This window comes from Rhynchophorus ferrugineus, unplaced genomic scaffold, assembly GCF_030347505.1.
Source record: "Rhynchophorus ferrugineus isolate W39M unplaced genomic scaffold, kcgeb_rfMv2 rfM3, whole genome shotgun sequence".
In the NCBI taxonomy this organism is placed as follows: domain Eukaryota; kingdom Metazoa; phylum Arthropoda; class Insecta; order Coleoptera; family Curculionidae; genus Rhynchophorus; species Rhynchophorus ferrugineus.
The window spans coordinates 14,827,902-14,855,856 of record NW_027472582.1 but is presented as its reverse complement, the minus strand read 5'-3'; the positions used below and the strand labels follow the sequence as shown (position 1 = coordinate 14,855,856).

The window sequence follows — 27,955 nt, the reverse complement described above, 5'->3', positions numbered from 1 at the left end:
GATTTCACTATTAAAGCTTATATCGAGGAAGAATTTTTAGGCCTAAAATGTTTGTATAATATGCGCCACGCTGACATCACGAATTGCAAAAAAAAACAGTCGAACCGTGCATTTGACTGAAAATAGTAATTACTATTTTCAGTCGCTAGTTTTTTGACTATCGACTGTTTTGCGACTATCGATTGTTTCGACTGTTTTCAGTCGATAGTTCTCAACGCTAGTAAATACATTCTTTTGATATACATTTTTGTAAAAATGACCTAATTGTGTTCGTTATTGTTTTAATATACGTGCAAAATCAAATATCAATGTCAAAATTGTTTTATTCACATATTCTCTGTTTTCATTTATTAACATGTATGAAACTAAAGAAACATCATGTATACTTATATTTGATGCCCTGAAGTTGTTATAGATGTGAAAATAATCCTACTTATGATACTATGTTTCAAGGTTCAGTGATACAGTAATTTAAACTTATCAATGTCTTAGTATGTCTTAGCTTGGCGTTAATAACGAACAACTTTGCTATTTTTATTTTATTACCTTTTATCCTACGACATCTATCCTCAATTCGTCATTATCTGACACTCGGAAAATGTAATGTTGATTCTACCAAGCGATCCTTGTAGCTTAGACTGTACGTCAACTGAAAATATACTGAAACCGAGCTGGCTCCGCCCACCTTGCTGAAAACGCATCCGAATCGACTTAAGCCACAACTCCCGGCCGGCGTCTGGATCCCTGCGCCTGTCTCGCTCTACCGCCACGTCTGAGAACGGGACACCTACATGTCCTGGATGGCAGTGGATGGTCCCGTTGGTGGCGTGGTGGGGGTAGAATACCATCCCCGAAAACAAACTCGCTCCTCGAAGACACTGTCATGGCCTACGTTGACAACATGTGTGAAAACTTTCAGTCCGTCATCAATGTTCATTAAAATCGGGCAGGCCGTGAAAATTTGGAATTCTCGTGAAAGCGATCGCGCCCGGCCGAGCGTACGAATAGTTTTTCTTTTGGTTCGAGTAATGAAATCGGTGGAGAAAAGCGGATGTCATCTGGGTGATTAGTTTTTCGCGGTTTGGGTAATGCAGTTTTGAGGCGCTGGCTAAGATACGTAATTAATTGTTAGATGATTAAGGAGCTTCGACTTCAGCAAGGTACGTAAACATTGTTAATATTTTGCCAACTGAACGCTTAACGTCAATCATTATTCCATCACGCCGATTCATTTGTTATCCACGGCGACTTGGACCCAATTATCACTCACTTAAGTATAACCGTGAAAATATGTTGAAAATACTGTTGGATCACGCCTTGTATCTATTAATATATTAATAATCTTAAAAATTTAGTCTAGTAATGTATCAAACACAAAATTGTCAAAAAATATTTTTCCACAATCAATTTCAAAATTATTTTATTCATATATTCCCTGTTTTCATATTTTAACATGTATTACTTCATTTATTATTCCATAATTATGTTTATAGCATTACTGAAACTTAACGGCAATTAGATTTAATTAAAAATGTATAAAACAGGTTTTTGTAACATATCATTTTGATTAAATGATTCCTTGTACTTTGTTATGAAAGAAATATGATTAACTTAACAATTTGTGGTAGAATTTCGACCACAGGGTATATTTATACGATATTTTATACGTTATAATGTAGGATAATGTTATATAGATGTTATATTAACGATGCAATTCCATCAAAAGTTTTTAGACACTAGAATAATTTAAATCTATAATATAATCGCATATTTCAAAAGAGCAATGTATATATTCACTCTGAATATATATAAGAATTATTAATTATTAATCACCAAATTAGAAGCAACTTATTAATTTTTTTTAGTATCTTAAACAAGTCCCAATTTTTTCGTAAGAATTAATAGTTAAAAAACATATTATTGAAAGTCTTACCTATCACTAACTAGCATTTTTCCCATCTTCCTGGTAGCATTTGACTTGACAGTGGAAAATTAGCTTGGCATTAAAATATCATGTCATGTTATTAAAATAAAAATCCAAGAAATATGAAATCTAACAGATTTTATTTGCATTATCCCTATTGGTTCTAAATGTTTCGAAACTGTTTCATTAAATTATAACATCGAAGACAGCTTCTAATATCTTATTTCAACTTTTTTTTGACAAAGTTTCATCGCTGTTAAGCCTAAAGAAGAATTCTCTATTTTTGTTAATTCTATTGTAGATATGGTTGAAAAAGAGGTGTTGTACACTTTTCAACTAAACGATATTATTGAAAATGTTTATCACCTATCACTTCCAGCAGTTTTCATATCTTCCTGGTACCATTTAAACTTGGCGGTGGAAAATTATTTTGGAATTAAAATATTATGTCATGTTATTAAAATAAAAATCCAAGAAATATGAAAATCTAACAGATTTTATTTGAATTATCCCTATTGGTTCTAAATGTTTCGAAACTGTTTCATTAAATTATAACATCGAAGACAGCTTCTAATATCTTATTTCAACTTTTTTCGACAGAGTTTCATCGCTGTTAAGCCTAAATGAGAATTCTATATTTTTGTTAATTCTATTGCATATATGGTTGAAAAAGAGGTGTTGTACACTTTTCAACTAAACGATGTTATTGAAAATGTTTATCACCTATGACTGCCAGCAGTTTTCATATCTTCTTGGTACCATTTAAACTTGGCGGCGGAAAATTATTTTGGAATTAAAATATTATGTCATGTTATTAAAATAAAAATCCAAGAAATACGAAAATCTAACAGATTTTATTTGAATTATCCCTATTGGTTCTAAATGTTTCGAAACTGTTTCATTAAATTATAACATCGAAGACAGCTTCTAATATCTTATTTCAGCTTTTTTCGACAGAGTTTCATCGCTGTTAAGCCTAAATAACAATTCTATATTTTTGTTAATTCTATTGCAGATATGGTTGAAAAAGAGGTGTTGTACACTTTTCAACTAAACGATATTATTGAAAATGTTTATCACCTATCACTTCCAGCAGATTTCATATCTTCCTGGTACCATTTAAACTTGGCGGTGGAAAATTATTTTGGAATTAAAATATCATGTCATGTTATTAAAATAAAAATCCAAGAAATACGAAAATCTAACAGATTTTATTTGAATTATCCCTATTGGTTCTAAATGTTTCGAAACTGTTTCATTAAATTATAACATCGAAGACAGCTTCTAATATCTTATTTTAACTTTTCTTGATAGAGTTTGATCGCTGTTAAGTCTAAACAAGAATTTAATATTTTTGTTAATTCTTGGCATTTGCAGATTTGGTTGAAGAGGCGGTGTTGTATATTTTTCAACTAAAAAAAATATATACAAATTTTGTTACTTACTCTTTGGTAGTTACGTACTGTTTAAATGACGCCTTAGATTGGTAAAATGAATATCAGGTACAATCAACAGTAATACGCAACTGCTAGATAATATTTCCAGTAAACAATTATAATCCACAAATATAAACTATTAGGCCTATAAATCAGTTTTAATTTTTTTTTAATCCATAGCCACTACTTTTTCAAGTCTTTCAGACTATTTATGGATTCCATCTCGAAAGAACGATATATCTTCTGAGGCTATCCACGAATCGACTCATTTTTTGGTATCTTCATAAGAAGTGAAAGGGTCACAACTCATATGTCGAAATAAGTAGCAATTAGCAGGAGCAAGGTCTAAAGAATACGGTGGATATTTTAATGGTTCGAAGTATGTTTTAACTGGTTTTGCAATATGTGGTCGAGCGTTGTCATGCTGAAGAATAACATTGTTGCGGTTTCGCTTGTATTCCGGTCGTCTTGCGTAGTGTTCATCAATTGTAGTTGATACCGATCCCCATTGATGGTTTCATCGAGTAATACCTTCAAATCCTCATCTTCATTTTTTTTTGGCTGTCCAGAAAGTTCTTTCTTTTTTTTATTAAAATAAGCACTTTTAAAACGCCGAAACTACTTAAACACGTTAAGATTGAAGGAGCATGGTTGCCAGAAACTTTAAAGAGCATTCGATGGTATTCAGTCGGTATAAATATATTCGGTACAAATTAAGATATTTTTAACGCCTGGCTACTGGAAAGTGAAGACTGTCAGTGAGGCTTCAATATGAGTGTGGTTACAAATGTACCCGATACGATTTAATACACAGTAACAGCATCTGTTGTAAATCCTTTAAAATTAATTCATAAGCTTGATATTTTTTTATAGCTTTTCGGTCTAGATATTATAAACTGCATTATTGTTCTTAATATTCGATATAGTTTTAAAAATGTTGCAAGGAGAATGGAAGAAATGTTACTTTGGTTTAGTTAAAATAACGTAATTAATTAAATGAGAAATTACCCGACAATATTGTTTTGGTTTCTTAAAAATATTTCATAACTGTATTATGTAACCCCAAAAGAAATATTTAAAATACTATTCATTTATTACCAATTACCAAGAAAGGGAATTATAAAACTCAGTAACTTTTTCAATACAGCATTTAGATTAAAGCATGTACCAGGCATTTGGAAGATGGCGGAAATTATAATGATCCCAAAACCTGGGAAGTAACCAAACGAAATAAAAGCCTATAGATCTATATCACTGTTGCCAGTAATATCTAAGGTTTTGAAAAATTCCTGTTGAAAAGAATAAAACCGATCATAGAGAGAAAAAACCTAATACCAACACACCAATTTGAGTTTATTAACAAGCCTTCAACAATTGACCAGGTCTACAGAATAACAGATGTTATTGAAAGTCAAAAAGTATGCTCAGCTATATTCTTAGATGCAGCACAAGCCTTCGATAAGGTTTGGCATGAAGGCCTTGTTCATAAACTACAGAAAATGTTACCAAAACAACACACCGAACTACTAAAATCGTACATTACAACCAGAATGTTTAGAGTCAAACAAGAAGAACTTATTCTACAATAAAAGAAGCTAAAGCAGGTGTACCACAAGGAAGTGTACTGGGACCAATGCTTTATCTACTCTACACTTGTGATATACCACAAATAGAGAATATTACGATCGCTACATTTGCTGATGATACTGCGATTATAGCTGTTGGAGACAATAGTGAAGAAGCCTCACGAAAATTACAACAGGCAAGTGGCAATATAAATAATTGGACACAAGCTTGAAAAATAAAAATTAATGAAAGTAAATATGTACATGTACAGTTCAAGCACCAATAACATTAAATAATACTATAATTCTATATAACAACAATGCTAAATATCTCAGAATGAATTTTGATGCAAAACTTCGCTGGAAGGAACATATGAAAAAGAAAAGAAAAGAACTGGAATTGAAATATAGGAAAATGTACTGGCTAATTGGAACATACATCGAGACCTTCAGATACCCACAACCAGTCAAGAAGTCAAGAGAATTGCAAGGGGGCATGAGTAAAGACTCCATTCTCATGAGAGTAAGTATTGCAGCTTGTGGATACCACCAGAACAGGACAGAGACTCAAAAGGATCAAACCATCTGATCTTGTGTAGTGTTGTGTAGTGAGGTGCGTATAATAAAAAATACAGCAGTGACATGTATAAACATTATTTCACCAGAGACTGAGATAGGGTCCTCCTAATTATATACCAAGATTTAAGTTATCAAAAAGACAAATTGTAGGTTAATTGGAAAGGACTAATAACAATGTATTAATTAAATAATAAAATAAAATTATTACCAATGAAAATAATGAGAAAGTTAGGTTTTTATTTGATTTGTTATAAACCATTAATTCTAGTTATTATTATAGTAAAAAGGCCTGAAAAACCAGCAAACAAAACTAAATATTTTATTTTATCTTGATAGTTTCTCTTTGCAATTCTTTAATCCGTAAATGAGTTTAATAATATGATAACTTATTTTCATAGAAAATATTTTAATTTAATTTAAATCTGGAGAAATTATATAATACTATAAGTATTCTTTTAGGAAATAATTGCAACACCGTTCTGTATTTCTAATTAATACTGGTATCAAGACTTTTATTGGTTCTGCCTGTTCCCATTTTTATAAATTTACTAGACATTTACTCTATTTAATTTGAATAATGTTTATAATGCATTAAAATTAATGAACTTATTTTGATATCGAACGTATTTTTGTTTCAGTATTTATTGAACGAGCTGTAAAATTAATTATTTATTAATTACAACATATTTTAAAACCGAACTGAAATCGCTGAAATGGTAATTTATAAAAATTATTGCAATTATTTTACAATCTAATTTAAAATAAAACTGTTGTATATAAAAACGGGCGATAGTGAGTCATTAAAAACTGAGTATAAATCTTATTGTCTAAATATTGTATTAAAAGAAATATAACACGGTGTAAAGTAGTAACATTTTAATCACAAAAATGTGGTTATAATAGACTTTAGTTGAATAAATCATATAATCTATGAGTTACATTCATTGTTATTAATTATTCATATCAAGTGACAGTTTAGAGTATGAATACGAAAAAACAGATTCTATTAACTATAAATCCTTATATCCTTGGTTTGTTCGAAAGTTTCAAACTGTATTGTCAGTCATTGACAGACTTTGACATATCCGAAATTATCGGAAAATGATTACTATATTAGATTCCTAATTAAGTAGTAATAGGAATAAAAAACGAAGTTTGACGCTTATATAATTATATATTATAAGAAATTAAGTTTTAATAATAATATGATTATCGTAGAAGAATTATAACATTAAAATTGATCTAAAAATATTTAACATTCCAACTAGCAGCGTTTAACATAAACTTTGTAAAATAAATTTCCAAGTTGACTTGACAAATTAATCTAAGCAGTGGTTTTCACATTTTAGTGTAAATTCTTAAGTAAAGTAAATTATTTTATCGATTCTAACATAATAAATCCTAATCCTGTTTTAAAATTGTGAATTCCAGTGATGAAGATAAAGTTGACGTGACAGTGACGTTTAATTTGACGTTTATAAAATTATAAAAAGCGGGTACATTGTGAAACTATTGTAGTGAAATCAATTAAATATGTTAACATACCAAATAGCGGCGCTTTTGTAACAAAAACTTAAATTCGTAATTTTAATTTGAAGTGATAAATTAATCTAAGTAATGATTTTTACGTTTTAGGATAAATTATTTAAGACAAATATAATGACAAGTGACAGTGACTTTTATTTTGACGTTTATAATATTTAAGAAAGCATTGTGGTGAAATAAATATAAAAATATTTTACATACTAAGAAGCAGTTTTTATAAAAATATACTTTGTGACAAATTTAATAAATTTAAATTGACATCACAAATAAAACTCAAGGGGTAGTTTTTTGTTCCATTTTAGTATATATTCTTTCGAAACAAAAATTTGATTGAGTTTATTACCCTTAACTCATCCATGGCTTGCTTTACAATGTGAATTCTTGGTGACAGTTAATATTTCTGATAGTCCAAGATGAAAATTATAAGGAAATGTGTTATTACATGAGTTGCATTTTAAAAGTATCATAGTGAAATAAATCTAAAAATATCGTATAAATCGTGCTGTAGAGTTTTATAACAACAAAAGCTCGAGTGCGAACTTCAGATTGACAGGACAAACTAACCTCAACGGACGATCTTTTGTCGCAGGTCAGTGACATAAAATTTCACCGTTATTTACAGCCAACTTCACTCGTCCACCTAATAATTATTATCATTGTCGAGTGGGCCCCGATGATAAGTCTCGAGCCGCTTGCGCTATAAATTCCGTATCATTTTTCCGACTTGTTGATTTGTCGGGAATTAACATGGCGATGATGTGGAACTGTCCGCGTATCTTTGAAACGTTCTAATAGAAGCGGCGCCTTGATTTAGTTGTGCTATGATTTATAGACTGCCCACTAAAAATAGTTTTCGCAATGATGGTAAATTCTAAACGAACAAAAGCAAACAAAACGGGTTTGGTTAAAATATTTAACTATTTATATATGTTTTCTGTTTGGTGGAATTTCTGATTCTTCAATAAAAGTCCACACGTCACATTTATGACAAATTATGACTTCAAGTGTTTGAAATTATTTAGAAATCGCCATCTATTTACCATTCATTCACCATTTATTCAATATCATCGTTTATTAAGAAAAAAAATAGATGAAGTTTATAACAATATCAACGTACAAGTCAACTTGATATTCCCAATAATTTAAATAATTCTTGAAGTGTTTGATGACTATTCATAAAAAAAACTGAGAAATACATGGAAAATATTATTAATTATTAATGGTTTTAACTTAAAAAGGTATAAAAAAACACCGCATCTTCTACAAAAACTGTTAATCTGTTTTTAAAGACATTTAAAATTACAATCACAAACATAAAGTACATCCATGCCCCAGTGGTATTCGAACCCGCGACTATCGCAACAGTAGGAGGACCGTCCTGTCCACCTTGACCACTGCGCCAATGAAGCCGGCTAAAAATTAATTACCCAGCATATTTTGATTAATTCTTTTCAATGTGTAAGAAACAATAGTTGCAAAGATTATATATTATCTAGAAAGAAGAGAGCGTTTTGTTAAATGATTCATTCTTGCAAAAAAGGTATGGGAAATTTATACGCCTCTTCTAGCTTGATAATGAGTGAACAACTGTATAATTTTTTTGATCACTGAATACCTGTTGGAATGTGAGAAAGTCCCTTTTTACAGTAATGTTTCCTGGGAAGACATCGACGTTAATCGATCAACAATGATTCCATCGATTTAATTAAAGCTTTATTAAAGATATTCCTAAATTATACAGTCTTCAAATACAATTAAAAAATAGGAATAAAAGTTATTTATATTACAATAGGAGGAAATTAAAAAATACAATAATAATAAAATATTTTATTTAAATACTAGTTAACATTTGTTTAAAATATTTTCTAAATACATAAAAAACATGTAAAATGAGAACTGATAATTTACTTTCTAATTGTACATTGATTATTGTCCGTGAATTTGTGAAGGCAACATTCTTGAAATATCTCTCTATTGTCTTTTGTCTCATGCACTTCGATAAGGAATAACAATCCCAGTCACGCCACTAACCAGGCATCTTCTGGATGATAATCACCAAGTTGGTCACTCGCAAGTCGGTAGGCTTAATGCACAGGACCGTAGTTCGAAGCTCTCGTTAAACAGGGTCCAGTCCAGTTAAACCCTCGCGGAAAAGGAGACTTAAAAACAAATATTAATAATATTCTTCCCATCCAAAAGCTTAGTTCTAAGTAATCTATAGTAGTAAAATAAAGTTTGTAAAAATAGCACATCCTATACTATAAGAATTAAAACGAATTTCTTAGGCCAGGTAAATTTGTTTATATTTAATGCTAAACCAATTACTGACAAAATTTCAAGAAATATGTTGAGACTTGGTTATGCTAAACCAGATGTAAGTTTTATTTGCAACCATTAAAAATTCTACATAATTATTTATATTAACATAACAAGGATTTTTCCTAAAATACACAAATAAATCTCTCGACAAATTTTGTAGAGATTTAGTAATTAATTATTATTGTTTATTAACTTAAATACAAGATCTCTGTTTGTTTTTACTTCTTTGTCGAAAGGACACGTAAAATATTTCTTACAGAGACACCACAAGCACATATTTTATATTATTTATGTATTTTTACGCCAGTCTATAGTGTATGAAACCATATTTTAGAATTTTGGAAAATTGCCTTGAAATGCTTCCTTAAAATAATGTGAAATACTCAAAACAATGTTACAAAAGATCATCGAACACAAAAGAATAAAATAATCTCTGTTTACTCCCCACCAGATTTCTGATTTTATAATATATTTGATTGCTTCCAAGTTTTGTTGAGAAACAAATTTAATATAATTGTTTATGTTGTTTTGTTTCAGATAAATAGCGGTAGAGCAACCAGAGAAATCGTCTAGTTTTGTAGTGTATGTTGTAGTTTTGGTGTGAAGTGATAAATATCGAAAATGCATCAACAGTTTGGACAGAAAGACAATAGTGTTAGTGGTCAAATGGATAATTCGTCTCTATCTTACCATTCTCAGTTCAGTTATGGTTCAAATGATAATTGGAGTTACACCACTTCAAGCGTGACACCAATGAAACAAATAGAAGGTAAATTTTAATTTTATATATATTCCAGTTAGTCTTAATAAGAAGCTAATACGCGCAGTATTTGAAATATATAGGGCATATGTGTTTATGAACATTAATGTGTTAGAACAGGTTATTAAATTAATAAGTATCCCTTATTTTGAAGATATACGAGGGTCACTATTTATATTTCGGGAATTGGTAAGACTGTTGTCATGTGAGTCCATCTGACGGTTCCGTCGTAAAGTTTGACATTTTTGACGATACACGTACTCAGAACATTTTGTCGCACAGACGCTATTTGTTTATTTTATATTTAGTTGAAAGTTTCGTCTCGGCAAAAAAAAACTGAATCGTGAACATTTTCGTGCGATGATTTTTTACGATTTTCGACGTGGATTATCATAGCAATAGTCAGTCATCAATCAACTTAATTTGACTTTTGGCGATGAAGCTCCATCAAAAACCACCGTGTATCGCTGGTTAAGTAATTCAATCGTGGTCGTAGTTCGCTGTCCGACAAGTTTCGTGAAGGTCGTCCAAAATCGTCTGTTGTACCAGAAAACATCGATGCTGTGTGCGAAATGATTAAGCAAGATCGTCATGTCACCTATTGTGAGATTGACCATTAGTTCCACCAGTATATATGCGATTTTACATGAACACTTAGCTGTGCGAAAATTATGTTCGTGTTGGATCCCACACAATTTGACAATCACTGAAAAAAAGGCTCGTGTCGATTGGTGCAAAGAAATGCTTAAGAAATTCAATTGCGGTGCTTCAAAAGACGTTTATAAAATCGTGACAAGTGACGAATCATAGATATATTCGTATGAACCCGAAAGTAAGCAGAAGTCGACTGTATGGGTGCTCCAAGATGAACCAAATGGAACAAAAGTTGTTCGCGCACCAAGCACTTCAAAGGAAATGGTGGCCTGTTTCTTCGGGAAAACTGGTCATATTGCAATAGTGCCTCTAGAGGATCGTAAAACAGTAAATTCTGATTGGTATACAACTATTTGTTTGCCAAAATTCTTTGGTGAAATAAGGAAAACAGACAAGAAGCGCCGGATTGTTCTTCATCATGACAATGCGAGCTCTCACACATCGGCTCAAACAAGAGACTATTTGACTCATATGAGACTATATCACTATATCACTCAAAACATCGAATTGATGGGTCATCCGCCGTACAGCCCTGAGTTGGCACCCAATGACTTCTTTTTGTTCATTAGGTATTCATTAAGATCCATTGGTAAAATTTATATTTTAGGGTAAATGATGTGGCTCGGTGAATGGAGGTAAAACGAAATGAAACAGTGGTGTTTACATTATGTGACCGTTATTGGCTATATAAAAAATGTGAAAAATACAATTAGATAAAACGGACGGCAGCGGTGTTACCTGGAGACGAGTCTTGGGCAGTCGATGGGATTAGATTTCTGGGTATTTTGTAGACCGTTATTCCACGATGTAAAATTCGACATGCCTCAAGGTCGCTACAATATTAATCAAAATATTTTTCCTCATTGTCTATAACTTTTCCCATCTTTCTGGCAACATCGTGCTACGTAAAAAGAACGATGTGGGTTAGCAGCGATACAATGATTGATTCATTTTCTCCATTCACCATTTCGAAACCCTAGAGAAGCCAAGCCATGATGTAATGATCTGAATAAAAGGTAATTAGAAAGCACTACGTCTGGTGAGTACACTGAGTACGACAGAACTTCCCATTCGAGCTGGAACAGTGTACCCTTTAACTATCTCTTTTGTAATGTCCTGGTCTTTTTTCCAATAATATGTCCTTATCGTCAAATATCTGTATTAACAGTTTCATTCTGTTTTTCTCGTTCATATGTATGGTAAAACTCTATAACCATGAATATTTCGCTTCAGTGTCAATGTGGACGGCCTTCCTGGACAATTTTTTTAGTGTAAGCAATTCAATGATGATGATTAAACTGTCCGAAACGGCATTTTTAGTCAATTCGTTTATCATCGTATGTTCCCATCACATATAAACGTCTGAAAGCAGTTAATTTATCAACTGCTAAGGTATTTGAAAGTTCTTTGAGAGTATAAGCTGGGTTTCAGCCCATATTTTGGTCATCCGGGCCATTATTTGCCGTTAAGATCAAAATCGCCACTTCATCGTTGAACCAAAACCGACAATTAAGATATTCTGCTCCATGCGTTACCATAATATTGTAGAACGATTCGCCAGCAGATACAACAATATTAACTTAACAATAATATAACTACTTTACATATGACGCATTGATATATTGATACATACATATATTGTTACATTGATACATGAAAATTCAAGCCTAATAAATGAAATCATCTAATAAAGGGGCTGAATGTTTATATAGATGATACCGTAAACTACAATACGTGAATTTTTCCGTTGGAACAGTAAGCGCTGGTTTCATTGAAATTCTTTTTCGTTTCATCGAACATTAATTACAATCAAATTGCAGTAATTTGGTAGACATTGGTCTAGATTTCAATGTCATCTTTTGTTTATTTCTATTTTCTCTACTAAATCTGTTCAATATAACAAATGGAATTGATATACAAATATTTTATCAGGCCTATAAATTAATTTTAAATGGTTTACAACAGATAATATTATTGTGTAATAAATGGCATTGGGTACATTTGTAACTAAATTCATGTTAAAACCGCACTGGACCTACACAGCAGATCATAAGAGATCCCCTTAAGGTTTTCTTTTTATTACACTCAACAGAATAGTCTAAAGTAATTGTCAAATATAAATAAAACCACATGCCGAAAAACTTGACGTAAATAAACAATACAAATTATAACACCTGAAAATGGCCGTTAACTGCTTAGGTTAGAATTAATAATACCGAGGCCGAACGAGAGAGACACACACATATAGCTGTTGCATTTTTCATTTACATTTGGCCGCGTAACGGGGATTCCGAAAAGCTTAAACGCGGGACCCGATTTTTCCATATAACTTTCACTTCTAAATTTCTTTATTCTATGAAACACATTTCGTAAATATAATAGACAGTTTTATTTGATACTGAAAACATCGATTTTTTATACATATCGATGCTTTCAAATCGATATTTATCGTACATTTTACGATAATATCGATCATTCTTACCACATGTTACATAACTGGTGAAAACATACTCGGAAACATAAAAATGGAAATTACTATCCCATACACCGTATTCTCCAGACCTTTCCACTTCTGATTACTACCTGTTCCGATATATGAGTCGTGAACTGTATGAGCAGTGCTTCACTTCTCATGAAGATACCAAAAAATAGGTCGATCCATGGATAGCCTCAAAAGATACATCGTTCTTTCGAGATGGAATCCGTAAATCCGTAAAAGATGGGAAGAAGAAGCGGCTATCGATGAACAATACTTGTAATAAAATATGTTGTAACGCTTTTTCACAATAAAACTTCAAATTTGTAAGTCTGTATGTCTGAAAAATGTTGCTTCTTTGTTTCTGTAAAGATGAAGTTACCGTCGGCAAGTGTCTAATTCGTGAACTAATTGTCGCTGAGTCGGCGTCGGCCTATCTTCCGACGGACGGCGTCGTGACGTTATTTTCCGTCATAAATCAAGCAGTCTCATTAGTTAAGCACATCGCGCATTTGTAGCACTCGGTTTGATTTATATCATGCGCAAAATGTATTTATGGGTGATAAAATTGACTAAGGCCGATTCTGTGGAAGCCCAAAATGGATGTTTCGTCGCCATATTGAAACTTAACGGTTCAAATAGAAGATCTCGACCGTACATACCAAGAAAGCGGTTTTGTGGGTTTTACTGTTCATTATCTTTGATATTAACATTATATTGCATGATAGAAATCTGTTTTATCTTTTGTTTTATGTGCTGGAAATGTTTTAACCGAGTTCAAAAATGGAGGAGGTTCTATGTTCGGCTGTATATATTTTTTTGATAGAAATAATTTGTTTAAGATCTATCTTTCTTACAGGAGGATCTCAAATTCCGCGTTAATATCTTTATTTATCGGTTACACATTTTCCCATTACTTTTATAACAACAAGCCATCTATAATTGATTGAACACGTGGTAATCGAACAGTGTAATACAACAGGTAACAGGTAATCTTCTCATTTCAGTGTTTCTAAATATTTTTACCGGTTTCGTGATGTGTGGACAATATAGAGTAATAGAGAGGTCTCTCAACAGGGGAGACGAAGAAAAGTTTCGCGGCATTCACAAACTAAGTGGTCCTTTGACCAACTGGATTTATAGTTATAAAAATTTTGAAAATTTTTAAATGTACGCTTGTTTATGTTATATAGCGACCCGCCCCGGCTTCGCACGGGTGCAATGCTGATACTAAATTAAATACACTACATAAAAAATATGAACGTTGTATATAAAAACATAGCGGCCCGTTCCGACTTTGCACGGGCATAAAATATATATGCCTATGTCACTCAATGAAAACATGATTAAAATCGATCCAGTATTTTTGGTTCATTCATTACTGCCCTTGGCCTGCACGCATTAAATTTGGAGTAAAACAATTCCTCTTCCCCTATACTTACTATGAAGATTTCCTGCTATCTTTGGAATATCTAAATTCATACAATTTTTATTACATTACACATTTTTAAACGAAAATTTTAAATATCTCCGAAAATATTTGTTTAATTTACATGCTGTAAGGAACCATATTGATCTATATTAATTGCACACTGTATTTAAGGTACTTAATTCGATAAGGATTAATGCCGTATTGCTTAAAATAGCTTCGTAAATAAGCCATCTTCTCACGTAAAAAGTAAACAATAAAAATGGTTAATGTGGGTTATCCCTAAAAGATAAACATATACCATCGCGGACTTTTTTGTAGACCTTTTTATGGTGTACAATACTGTAGTACATTAATTTGATCTAACTCGTAGGGTTAGGCAGCGTTTTTGCTAATTGCTAAATAAGCCTAAAAAAATAGGTTAATTTACGACATCACGTTAGAAACCTCTAAAATTAGCAATGTTGCCTTAGTATATTATGCATGTATTATACATATAAACCTTCCTCTTGAATCACTCTATCTATTGAAAAAAACCGCATCAAAATCCGTTGCGTAGTTTTAAAGATTTAAGCGCACATAGGGATATAGGGACAGAAAAGGCGACTTTGTTTTATACTATGTAGTGATATGTAGAAAAAGGTGCCCAAAAATAATAGAAAATGTGCGATGACAAACAGATGTAGTACAAATATATTTTTTAAATGTATTAATATATTATCCTTGCCTTGTGTTTTTTTTCAATGTAGTGTATTTCACTGTGTCTGTGTCCTAGTTCAGTGTCTTCCTCCCTGTTCAGTTACGGAGCATTTTTACTGTATGGGACAATAGCTGAGTTTAATATGCATTGACTTACTCTCGTCAAGTTTTGCTCTTCAGGTCAGGGTCTAGAGGTAGGATTGATATGTGATTTAGTTGATATTGGCTAGTTGAGCACATAGCGTATTTAAATAAAATGAATAACATTTCAATTTAGTTTGTTTATGTCTGACGTTTCTAGTGTTTAAAGGCCCAATTTAATTGAGAAGTAAATTTAATTAACCATATTGTTTAAAATATTATTTAGACTGTTTTACTTTAATATTTTAGGATAATCAGTGCAATTGAAACTTAAAAAGTTTAACTCAAGATAAAGTCAGACTTGTTCTTGTTGATTCTTATTATGCCGTTAAATTTACTGATATATGTTTCTTCATCAGTAACTAAATAAAATTGTAATTAGTTATAAATATAAGTGGTGTAGAAAATTTTTTTAACATTGTATCAAGATCCATTCTACTAAAGAAACTAGAAGCTTAAATCGTTCAAACAGAAGTTCTCAAAAACCTTTTTAAATATAACGCAGGAGAGTTGTTTAAGCGGTTTTACGACTTTTATAGCCCATTATTTTTTTATATCACTCATTGCAGTGTTATAATGTATTATATGATGAAGATACATCTTTTTCCTTCTTTCTTTTTTATTATTAATAATAGTAGATCTTTTATTATTAATAATACAGCCTATATATATGACGTAGTTTATATGAGATAGTCTTATGTTAATATTTGATTATTTTATTCTATAATAAATGTAATTCTTATCTTATATCATGGAAATTAATTAATTCCATGCTTTTTATCTCTCCTTATTTATTTTTTATTTCAATATATTTGAATCTCTAGAGTCTCAAAAATTCACAAAGTCTTTCAATCTCACAAAAATGCAATATGTTGTTGTACTATGTTACTAAAGTAAATGACCAGTGAATGAAAAGAAGAATGAAATACTACTCTGTTGCGTGTATTACTTATATGTAGGGATTATGCTAAGCCGATATCTTTATCGCTCATCTGACATTACTATAATAATGTGTATAGCATTTTTGACCATATACCTAGCCAGAATTTTAATTTTTTACAGAAACTCGTAAATTATTTGTTACTAGTAAAAATGGGATCAAGTTTAATCAATGCAATAATATAAAACAAAACAAACAACAAACATTATTTTTTATATCTACAAAAATTTTTCTCCGAAATAATGCCATCATAGCTTACATTCTGTGATAATAGGTTAGTATAGTAAGTACAATTTCATGGTGGATAGTCAAATGATTCAAGAGGAGTTATCATACTAAAAAGGTTAAAATAAAAAGGAATTCTGATTGCGTGATACTGGAAAATTTAATCTTGCTTAATTTCAATGCTTGCTGATATGTTTTTATTATTTTTCCAACAAACATATTGTTTACAGCTTGTCTTCAAAGCGCCGGCAAAGATAGGAAAGCATACTCACCTCTGGATGAAGCGGACGCATTAGCCCTGGAAACTGACAGTGAAAGGTCTGAAAATAATAACAGGAACACAGCACATAACAAAAAGTAAGCAACATAACATATTTATTAATTAATTTTATTATCTACGTCTTTAATGACGTTGTTGGAATTATACTTGAAACGATAATGTGATCAAAAAATAGTAGGACGTAAAAATGGCGGCTTTTTATTATAAATTTCTTCAGTCGATTCTTTTACAACCATAGAAAGCCTCATACAGAATGTCCTTTGAGACTTTCTCGTTAAAATTTAAACTCATTTTCTGCAATTGCTTTGTCTATTTGACTTGAACACCACTAGACTGACTGAAAAATGCTTTGAGTATATCGTTTTGAATGGAATGACGAGTTTAAAGACCGACTGAAAGAGGTATTTTCCTGAAACCGTATCCAGGGTTCAGTAGTATTTGAGTTACCTGTACGAATGTTACGGTGGCTGATCAAATTCATTCCACATGTACGTCTACTATGCTGGATGACGGCGGCGGTGGTGAATTAAGTGAATGCTGTCCAGGCAATATGTGTTAAATGTAAAGCCACTGTCAAAGGTATTATTTTGAAAATTTGAAGAGTTTCTTATTCTTAAACTTTCACTTAAAATCAATGAAACCCTATAGGTGTGATGCTAACACCCTAGTTATAATATTCGTTGGTTGTTCGAAATCATCTCAATAGATGAGAGGTAGATAATTCAAAACCTTGCAATTCATGAATTGATAAGCCAAAAAAAAACATAAAATAATAGCTGGGAGTAACAGGAGTAACAGCACTACTTAAGAAGTTGATGGTTTTATTGTTTTTGCATCTAGACATAGACATCAGAAATAAAGTTCAGATATATAGTCAGTCAGCTTCCTAAACCATAAAAACAAAAGATTACCATCCTTGAACGCTATCCACATATAAAATGTGCTCATATGATATAACAATACAAGTTTGTGCTTACTAAGAAAGATTGTTTTCTTTAGCAGGTTTTATTCATTTCGCAACCGAAGGATGTTTGTCTGGTAGTATGTTTTATAATCTAATTCGTTCTTTCTTTACAGGTTAATAGGCTGAGGTGGATTAGTTCTATTCTATTTAAATAAAAATAGTTAAAATACTGTATATTACATTATAAATACACGATTTAAAAATATTTTATATTTCGTATTTTAAAGATATGTGATGTGAGGTAGTATTTTGTAATTTGTCTTTTGATTAAAGCAAAGTATGTATTTTTCACAGCGCTAAAAAACTTACTATATTTTGATCACAGACGAGAGCTTCATGGTAACTATTATCTAATTGCAGTATTAGTTCTATATCACCAACATTATCCAATGCCGGTGCCTTATTGGAGATGAAGCACTTATGGGATGAGTTCCATTCCCTTGGAACCGAAATGATAGTAACCAAAGCTGGTAGGAGGATGTTTCCGACGTTCCAGGTGAAGCTTTGCGGTTTAGATCTGCACGCCGAATACATGTTGATGATGGACTTCGTGCCCGTTGACGACAAACGATACCGATATGCCTTCCACAGGTATTAAAATAACTTTTTTACGACGGACAAGGAGCAAATTAATAATGATTTCACCGTTATCAGTTCCAGTTGGGTTGTAGCTGGTAAAGCTGATCCGGTATCGCCACCCAGAATACATGTTCATCCAGATAGTCCGGCAACCGGAGCGCAATGGATGAAACAAACCGTTTCGTTCGATAAACTAAAACTCACTAATAATCAACTAGATGATAACGGACATGTAAGTTTAGAAAGTTGGAAAAAAACGGTTATGTTAATTACGGTTTACGGTTTCAGATTATCCTGAATTCGATGCATCGGTATCAACCGCGGTTTCATATCGTCTATTTACCACCGAAGAATTCGCAGACTGTGACAGAAGATAACTGTAATGACAACTTTAAGACCTTCGTATTTCCGGAAACTTCTTTTACAGCGGTCACTGCTTACCAGAATCATAGGGTAAGTTTGTATGAAGCCTTACGTTCACAGAGTATGTTTAATAGATGGTTAAAGTTTTATCATTCATTATTTGAGTATGCAATGTTTTTAAACAGGGATGTCGAAAAAAATTTCCAAATATCGATCACATATAGATATTTTTTTAAAAACATTAATGGTTTTAAAATAAATAGAGCATTGAACTTTAAAACTCAGATCCCCCCTCCTCGTTGCCAATGTTTTCTAAAGAAAATATCGATATTAAAATCTTGGGTTTAGGATCGAACTTTTTTTTGGGAAATCTTCTCCCCTTCCGTCATTCAAAGAATTTTGTGTAAAAGTCTATGGGTGAAGTGAAGCAATATCGATATTGTAAAAAAGTATCAATAGTTTCCAGCAATTCCCATATATCGATATTTTTTGAATATCGAAGCCTAAATCTAATATCGATATATAGATAATTTTTTTTCGGGGTCGACATCTCTATTTCGAGAGGCTGCGTGCACTATGGGTGGCAGATTCATTTACAATAGAATAAAAATATATTTGTACATGATTATGATAAAATTATTTACTTATTTTATGTGTCGTCTTATCATTGTGCGAAAAGAAGATATTGAAGAGAGTTAGACACCTGAAATCATAAGAAAAGATAGTGACATTAGTTTTTTGGAAGCAAAAATTTATTCTGAATAGGGATAACCTGAGTAAGAAAATCATTTCGTAATCATATTGTAACAACAAAACATCCTCATACACAGTTCAACAGAACCATTGCTAAAAATCAATGATTTAGTGTATATGTATATTATTTATTCTCTCTTTCTTCATATATAAATTCCTTCCATAATTTCCGATCTCTGCTTAGTCTTCTTGTTTCGGCCTGGGGGTTTCCTCTCTTCTGAATTATTTCTATGATACATTAATGATATAATAATTGCGATTTTCTTCCAATTAACCAATTCATTTTACTCCAGTTCTTTCCTTCTCTTTTTTACATATTCCTTCCAGCGAAATTTTGCATCAAGGTTAATTCCGAGATACTTAAGATTGTATTGCGTAGTACATAGCGGTTCTACAACATTTCTACAACATAGCGGTACCGTGTCGAGAAAACAAACATTCGCAAACTCACAGGAAACCTTATGTGGTGGCTTGAATATAACTTTGAACTTTTTTTAATGCCCTTTCAGTGTGGTGTGTTGTTCATTGAAGACTCGAGAGTATCTGCTTTTTCTTTTTATAGTAATTGCTTACATAATATTGCTTATTGGATGACATGATTTTATTTACGCAATTTATCAATCTGCATCTATTTTGAAGAAGGATATGTCTGACTTGATTAAGTTGATTCTCTAACAAATTTGGTTCAGATGGAATCAAGACCCTACAGATTAATGAATTCAGGATGGGTCATTTTTAAAACGGATGTTGGTGTTATATAGCCTGACGGCATCTCTTTGTATATGTTGTTTTCCTGTAAAATTTCGCTCAATAAAAGAATGGTGGATGGAAACCCAATTTTCAATAAGAAGGGTTACGCACTGCGCGTCTCGCAATTTAAGATCGATACGTACCTAGGTCTCCATTTAGGCCGAGAGTTCGGTTGGTCGAGTTCCCAAATCCAGAAAAATTCGGGGATAGCAAACCTTCTATCTTCTCGGATCTGCCCTTCTAGAAGACTTCCCATCTCCATCAAATGCTTATTTTACAAGATGTTAATTCGGTCCGTACTCCCGTACGGATCTAATGTCAACTTCAAGTTGATTACACCCAACCAGATGAAACGGCTTCAAGTTTTCCAAAATAAGCTCCTCGAGAGAATCTTAAACGCTCTAAGGTTTGGAAGAAATAATCAAATTCATAGGGAAACTGACACTTCAGAAATCAAGCACTTCATATCTCGATCATTCCACAAACAACTTAGCTCAAGTTCTTCTGAAAACGCGCTTGTTTGCGAGCTGATCGGTATGCTGGGAACTTAGCACCGCTAACCTCCTCCTTTTCCAAGCTGAAACGACCTCATCCGTCACTCAGTCATGTGTTAACTCAAGTTCGCGAATCAATAGAATCGCCGGGTCCTCGTGTCCAATAACGGCTGCCCGATCGGCGGGTATCATATCCACAAATTAAATGCAATAGCAGTAGCGATCTACAGGGGTCAACTGTGAGACGGTTTCGGTTTAGTATATTGGTAAGCCCAGAGGTAGTCCTACATAACCTGGTTCAACTTGTCACTACAGGGCAAGTTTCCGCGATCAGATATGCGTCATGCATTCCACCGCCTAGTTTTAGGCCAGGACAAAAAAAAGTGAATTAGATTTTTGCATGTTGAGAATTTAGATAATCCGGCAACTGGTTTAGTTTGAAACGATTTAAGAGAGTTGAATAAATTCAGTGAGATCATATTGATTCATAAATGTATTTCAACAAATAAAACAGTTTTTTTATCATCAACGATAAAAACTATCGAAAAGACTGATATATGAATTCCGTTTGCTTTTATTATATCAAATTACGCGTCTTCAACGCAAATAATTGTTAAATATCGACCTCACTATTCGATACACGTAAATTCGGAAACTATTTTTATATGCCCGCGTAAAAATAGCGGCGTTCCACCACATCAAAGTTATCTTGTTGCTTTCAACAAGTTTAATACTTCTAACTTCTTTATTGGGCCTCGTTAATATTAGTGCTTTTTTCTCGTTCCAGATAACGCAACTAAAAATAGCGAGCAATCCATTCGCCAAGGGTTTTAGAGACTGCGATCCAGATGACGGGTAAGTCCATTAATTTTTATCTTTCGCTCACGTGCGAGAAAAACGCGACATCGATAAAAACATTTCCCCTCGGTTAATTATCAATTTGTAATTATAGTTAATTTTTTTTCGTCTTGAGTGTTGCAATAGAAACTGCGGCATATATATATATATATATATATATATATACATATATATATATAAATATATATATTATGTTATTTTCCATATATATTTATGATAGGTGAAAGTGACAAGGAATATTTCAGTATACTTAGTGTTTTCTCTGTTTTATCTAGTTGATAAAAGGTTTTAAAAAACTTACTCTTATTTCGACTAGGAACGACTATGTTATATAGAGAGTAAATACTGCACTAGATATTTTAAGAAATGTTTGCTGTGTCTGTTGATGTTGAATGTGCTCAAAGACCGTTTTGGACAACACTTAAAAAAGCTTTAGATTACGCTTAAAGCAACACTTCTTACTATGCCGAACTTGTGTCTAATTTAATGTCTGTAAGAAAACGTTTAGATCTGTTGCAGGATTGTAATTTGGGACATTTTAGTGTTATTGCATCACAACTAAACGAGAGCTTAGGAAAATTACAAAAAAAAAACACAAAAAAAATGCCTGAGAGTAACGGGGGTAGCAGTGCTATTAAAGAAGATGATGGTCTTATTGTCCTTGCCAACAGGGACAGTCATTAATCACAGACTTCAAAAATGAGTTAATCAGCTTCCTAAACTATAAAAGAAAAAAACTTCGAGAGAAAATCTGTAGAGAGATTTTTTTAGCAGGTTTTATTCATTACCCAACTAGAGGCTGTTTGATAATTCATTTATAAATATAGTAGTGTTCATGACGGAAAATTCTTCTTTTACTTATAGTTCTGTTCTATTTAGATAACCTAACACGTTATTGTATTATACATTTCGTATTTTAAATAGATGGGATGTAGCATTTTGTAATTGGTATTTTAATTAAACCATAATATGCATTTTGTCCTGCCCTGTTTTCAGTGTCAGTTTTTTAAAATTAATTCATAATGCTTCATTTATTCTTGACATAAATTATTTATTTTCGACAAAGAGTTTCTTTTAATACCTATTAAACAAAACGTAATAGCCCAAGACTAATTAAAAATGAATAACAGTATTGTTATAAAAACGTAGTAACGTAGTAAGGTAACGATCAATTAGAAAGTAAGGAGTGACATAATGACATAATGCGATGATAAATATTTGAAAGAAATGTTATATTTATAACGTATTGAGGAAAATAAGATTTATAGATTTTATACTTTTTGATATTAATTAATTAATAGCTAAGTAGTTTGATACTATTACTATTGAGATTTCACTTCAACTTTCACTTTACAAAACATTTTAAACATACGTTTAGTATAGATTTTTTGTTTATAATTAATATGCAAAATATAATGTATTTAATTTAATATTTGGATGTTATCTTACAATTATTGTTAAGATTACATGATAGAATATGTCGGAATATTTTTCTCATCGTTCAAAAGTAATTTGTATCGTTATACCTAATATATGCTGGTTTTAAACAAGATAATCGAAAGGTCAGTGACGAATTTGCAATTTAAATTGCAATTTGTTAAGTTGGTGGTGGCACATTATTGCATTTTTTATAGCTGTAATTGATATAATGATGGGAGCAGTAGGACGTTATTTAAGTCAGCTAATTTTATACAGTTTAAAATCTAATTTTAGTTAATTATTTGCGCTCGAAGTACAGTCTATTATCTATTCTATGGGCCTGTTTAATATAATAACACTTTTGTTATTTCTCCTTTATTCATAGATTTCTTAAAAAATATCACGAACAATATTTTTAGAAATATCTGATGTAATATAAATTGTTCTACAATAATTTGATGACAATATTTTGAAATGTTTGTTGATTTTATTCCTATTTATTTATTGGGACGATATAGGGTTGTGGGGATGTTCGTCGGGTCAGTCAGTCAGTCGAAATGTGTGGCTGCCGCTGCGATTATTTGTCAGAACACTCACTAGTATTTTTGGAAGAAATTTGCACGAGAAAACACTGGTTGAAGAAATACTGTTTATTTTAATATTAAATTATACATGTGGTCGACGGGAGGATTGACAGGGTATTAGGTTAGGTAGAGGAAGTACGGAAGTACTGTGGAAGTGGTACTATTACAAGGGGATGGAGAAAAGAAAAGAGAGCGAGGCGTTTTTTTTTCGTTTACTAGGTTGATCAGCTAGAACTAAATGGTCTTCGGCTGATGTCGCTTCAGGTTCGGGATATGTTTGTTTTGAGGGTGTCAGAGACCCGCATTAATGTGTTATCGTGTGCTAAGGTTCCTATGGCGAACCTCACACTGTGCATGTTTATGAAACTTTTCACAAACGGGATGCCTGATTTGAGGTGTGTGTTAACGTTCATCATAAACCATGGGATTCTGAGTAATGCACGGACTTTTTTTGATTGGAACATTTGGAGCAGTTCAAGTTCAGTACCTGTACCACACCTGTGCTCCATTGAGGCAGATTGGACGGACTAGCATTTTGTACAGAGTCGCTTTCTGGGGGATTGGGAGTTTACATTTTCTACAGAGGAGTGGAAATAGTAAGCTGTACACGCCATTGTCTTTGTAAATAGCGTGATGTATTTCAGCTGACCATTGGAATCTGCGGTCGAACTGGAGACCGAGGTATGAGACTTTCTGGAGCCAAGGGATAGGGACTTTGTTGATTTGGAGGCGATAGGCGCGAAACTCCTTCTTGCGGTGGAATAGAGTTTTGCTCGGGTTAATCTGAAACCGCCAGAATTTGTACCATGCTATCGCTTGGTTCGTCACCGATCCTCACTTGAAAGGACCTACCATCCAAGTATGAATCAATCAGCGATATTAGGTCATTCGGTATACCTAATTTTTTAGCTTTAAATATTAGGCCGTGGAAAGCTTTGGAGACATCTAAAAATATGGCTCTTGTTTTTCGACCTTTTATCATTGCCTGGTGGATAGTTGCTGCGACGTGGGCAGCTTGATGAAGCCATGAATGTTTAGCACGGAAACCAAATTGTTCGTTTGGAATTATGTGATGAGCGCCTGTGGAATCGTTTAAGGTGTTTAATATCGCCTTTTCGGCAAGTTTGGAGAGTGAGAGCGCGACGTCGTCGTGATGGTAACCTGGAACTGGTATCAATCATGGTATCAATCCACCGGCGTTGACAACCTTTGTACTTGTTGTTGGTGAATTCCTGGTGACCTAAAGGGTCTTGGCGGTCGCCACAGGGTTATTTAAATTTACCAGTTAAAGCAACATAAGAAATAGTGACTTACTTATCATCCATCGCCCGCTACTGTCTTATTATCTATTTAACAATTCGTTGATACCTAGAAAAAATTTATACAGCTTCGTAATTGAAAATTTCGTGGAAAAAAGTCAATCTTCGTTCCTGTAAAACAGAATATGGACATAATTTATCAAAACTTGGTTGTAGCACTTCACATATTGTTCGGACGAGTGGAGTTTTTATGGCTTGAAGCGGGTGATAAACTAACTTGAAGTGATCTACCTTGAAATTTAGAAAAGCTAAACGCCTTAGCTCTGTGAATAAGCCGTCATGCGACTTCATCCATTAGATGGCTAATCCTCGTTGCCAGTTTGGGGCTCATTTCGTTTTATTTTAGTTGTAGGGCATAATAAACAAATATTTTAGATCTAAAAATTCTTCCTCGATATAAGCTTTAACCGTGCAAAATTTCACGCTGCTCAGTTGCTCAGGCAAAGTTTTTGCTAAGCTTATTTCACTTTCTCAGCTTTGAGATATATCCAAAAACTAATTCTTGAGTGATATTTACTAAATCTCGGGTTGCAAAAATATTCTTAGATTATTGGACTGACACAATGACCATCTAGTATACAGTGAAACTACTAATGGATAAAAGTAATGTAATTAGGATGATAGAGCACACATAATAAAACTGCAATTTCATTGACAAAAAAAATCCAGAGGTCAGTGGGGGCTGAAATTTGAATAGCTCACAGGTGGCAAATATGTAATTCTGCCACTGGTTCACCGTACAAATAATAGTCAAGTTATGGAGAATCCTGGTATGCGCACAAGGATTTTAATTTACAACGTTGTCAGTTGTTGAAAATTATACTTACATTTGTAATATAATATAAAAACTGTCCTGTACTATAAAAAATGTAATATCATTTTAAAATTATTTTGAAAAGAAAAACGAGAAAATTAAACAATACGTAATTAGTTATCAATATATAAACATTGTGATAATAAACCGAAGTTTTTGTTTTTGTAAATTATTCTTTTACTTGAAGTGTATAATTTATATTATCGAATTCACAAATTAACCTAAAACCTCACTCAATCTCACTCAAGTTCAAACTTAACTAAATAAGCAGTAAGCCTATTATTTTAAATTTGTATATTATGTCTGAGATATTTAACGGCTTATCAATATATTTAACAACTGATTTTGACACTAATACAACATTTATATACGCATCTATATAGCAGGCTTTCATTTCAATAAAACAAACCTAAACATAACTATCTTCTTGCTCCTTAATATTTCTATTTAAGTGAGCACACCTAGACCGAGAGTATCCAACTGTTATAAAGAAAAAGAGAAGAAAATAACATATAATTTATTTATCAATACACAAAATATATCTTGCACAGCACTAAAAATACCTTCATCGAATTCTCATCGAATCTGTTCGATATGCAAAAACAGCGTGGAAACTCCTCTCTCAATTTATTCAAGCACCAAATGCAATTCAAATCAATATGCATTAATCCTAGTGTTGGGAACTATCGACTGAAATCGACTGATTAGAAATTGACTACTTTTTACTATTGACTTTTTCAGTCGCTATTTTTGGTTCGACTGATTTTGTTATTATTTACTATAGACTGTTTCAGTCGTGTACTTTTAGTTATTATTTTTGGTTCTACTAATTTCATTCGACTGATCTTTAACGTGTTGGCTCTGTCGTTTTAGCCGCGACCTTGACAATAGATTTATATGTAATATATATTTTTTAGTTTTATGATTTTTTTGTTAGTTTACTGGTAAATAACAATTATATTGTCTATTAATAGAGCATCATTTTGGAACGATATTTTTCAAGATTGTTAATGTAATAGGGTAAAATGATTAAAATTGTGAATGATAAATAGTAAAATACTTTAGACTGTTTTTGTGGTAATAATAGGTAATATTTCGATTACTCTCTCGATTTTTTTTTTCATATTTTTATTCTATAATAAATAAAGCATTTACTTTATTTAAAAAAGCTTTAGTAGTAATTGCAAGTTAATAATAATCAGTAATTACTTTTTTACTTTTCTATTTTAAAATTAGTACGTGAAGCATCTCCGTCTCGCTTATACTACTGTTGGAAAATATAGGAACATATAAAATTAACTATTCCAAGCAATTATCTCCGTCCTTTCCTCTCTCACAGCTTATACAGGAAAGGGTTCGTACATCTTGCATGTGCAAAAGTTTTTTGACTATCGACTGTTTCGATTGTTTTGCGACTATCGACTGTTTTGACTGTTTTCAGTCGATAGTTCCCAACGCTAATTAAGCCAGTCTGTAGAATATGCACGATATATTCACGGCTATATTCTTTAACATTTCATATCTTCGTTTTTATGATTAACATAAAATATTTTTCCTAGGTATGCAAATACTAAGGTTGTGGTTTATATAATAAAACTCATCCTGTATTTTTTACCTCACCACTCGCCCTTTAATATTCTTATGAATTCGCTAATGATCGATTACGTTCGAATTTAGAAGTGGTTATAATTTTTATAAAATAGCCTTGAAAATCCTCAGACGGGCGAAACTTCAATGGTTCTTGTTTGCAAAAGTTGCAGTCCTATTTGCAAAATTAAAATAATAATTTAATGTATTCAGTTCAGGTTAAAAGTGTTATAATAACATTTTTGAAAATATTCACAAATCGTTGATTTATCCTTTACTGTCTACCATTTATGATCAAAATATGAGCAGTACAAGAACAAATAAACTATAAACTACATTTTTAACCTTACAATGCAGAGCTGTTACCACTATCAGGGTCAAGTCCAAAATGGCCTCCAAAAATCAGGCGGAAACTCCCGAAGTTTACCGAACGCCGGTTAAGATTCTCTAGAAATAGACTCTATCCTTTTATTGGTTTTGAGATATAGCCAAAAAACTG

At 32.3% G+C, this 27,955-nt stretch overlaps 1 protein-coding gene across 2 annotated transcripts in view; it reads left to right on the top strand.

Annotated features, from left to right (window-relative positions):
- Positions 1-870: 870 nt before the first annotated feature.
- Positions 871-27,955, top strand: part of LOC143194328 (uncharacterized) — an 88,319-nt gene continuing 61,234 nt past the window's right edge. The window contains exons 1-7 of one of the 2 annotated variants that reach the window (XM_076401022.1): positions 871-1,160; positions 9,906-10,137; positions 16,923-17,049; positions 18,297-18,527; positions 18,591-18,747; positions 18,804-18,968; positions 21,663-21,730. In XM_076401022.1, coding sequence (XP_076257137.1) covers positions 9,990-10,137; positions 16,923-17,049; positions 18,297-18,527; positions 18,591-18,747; positions 18,804-18,968; positions 21,663-21,730 — 896 coding nt within the window. In that variant the 5' untranslated portion in view covers positions 871-1,160; positions 9,906-9,989. The remainder of the gene's footprint in view (positions 1,161-9,905; positions 10,138-16,922; positions 17,050-18,296; positions 18,528-18,590; positions 18,748-18,803; positions 18,969-21,662; positions 21,731-27,955) is intronic. The other variant, XM_076401023.1, reaches the window with a different exon arrangement.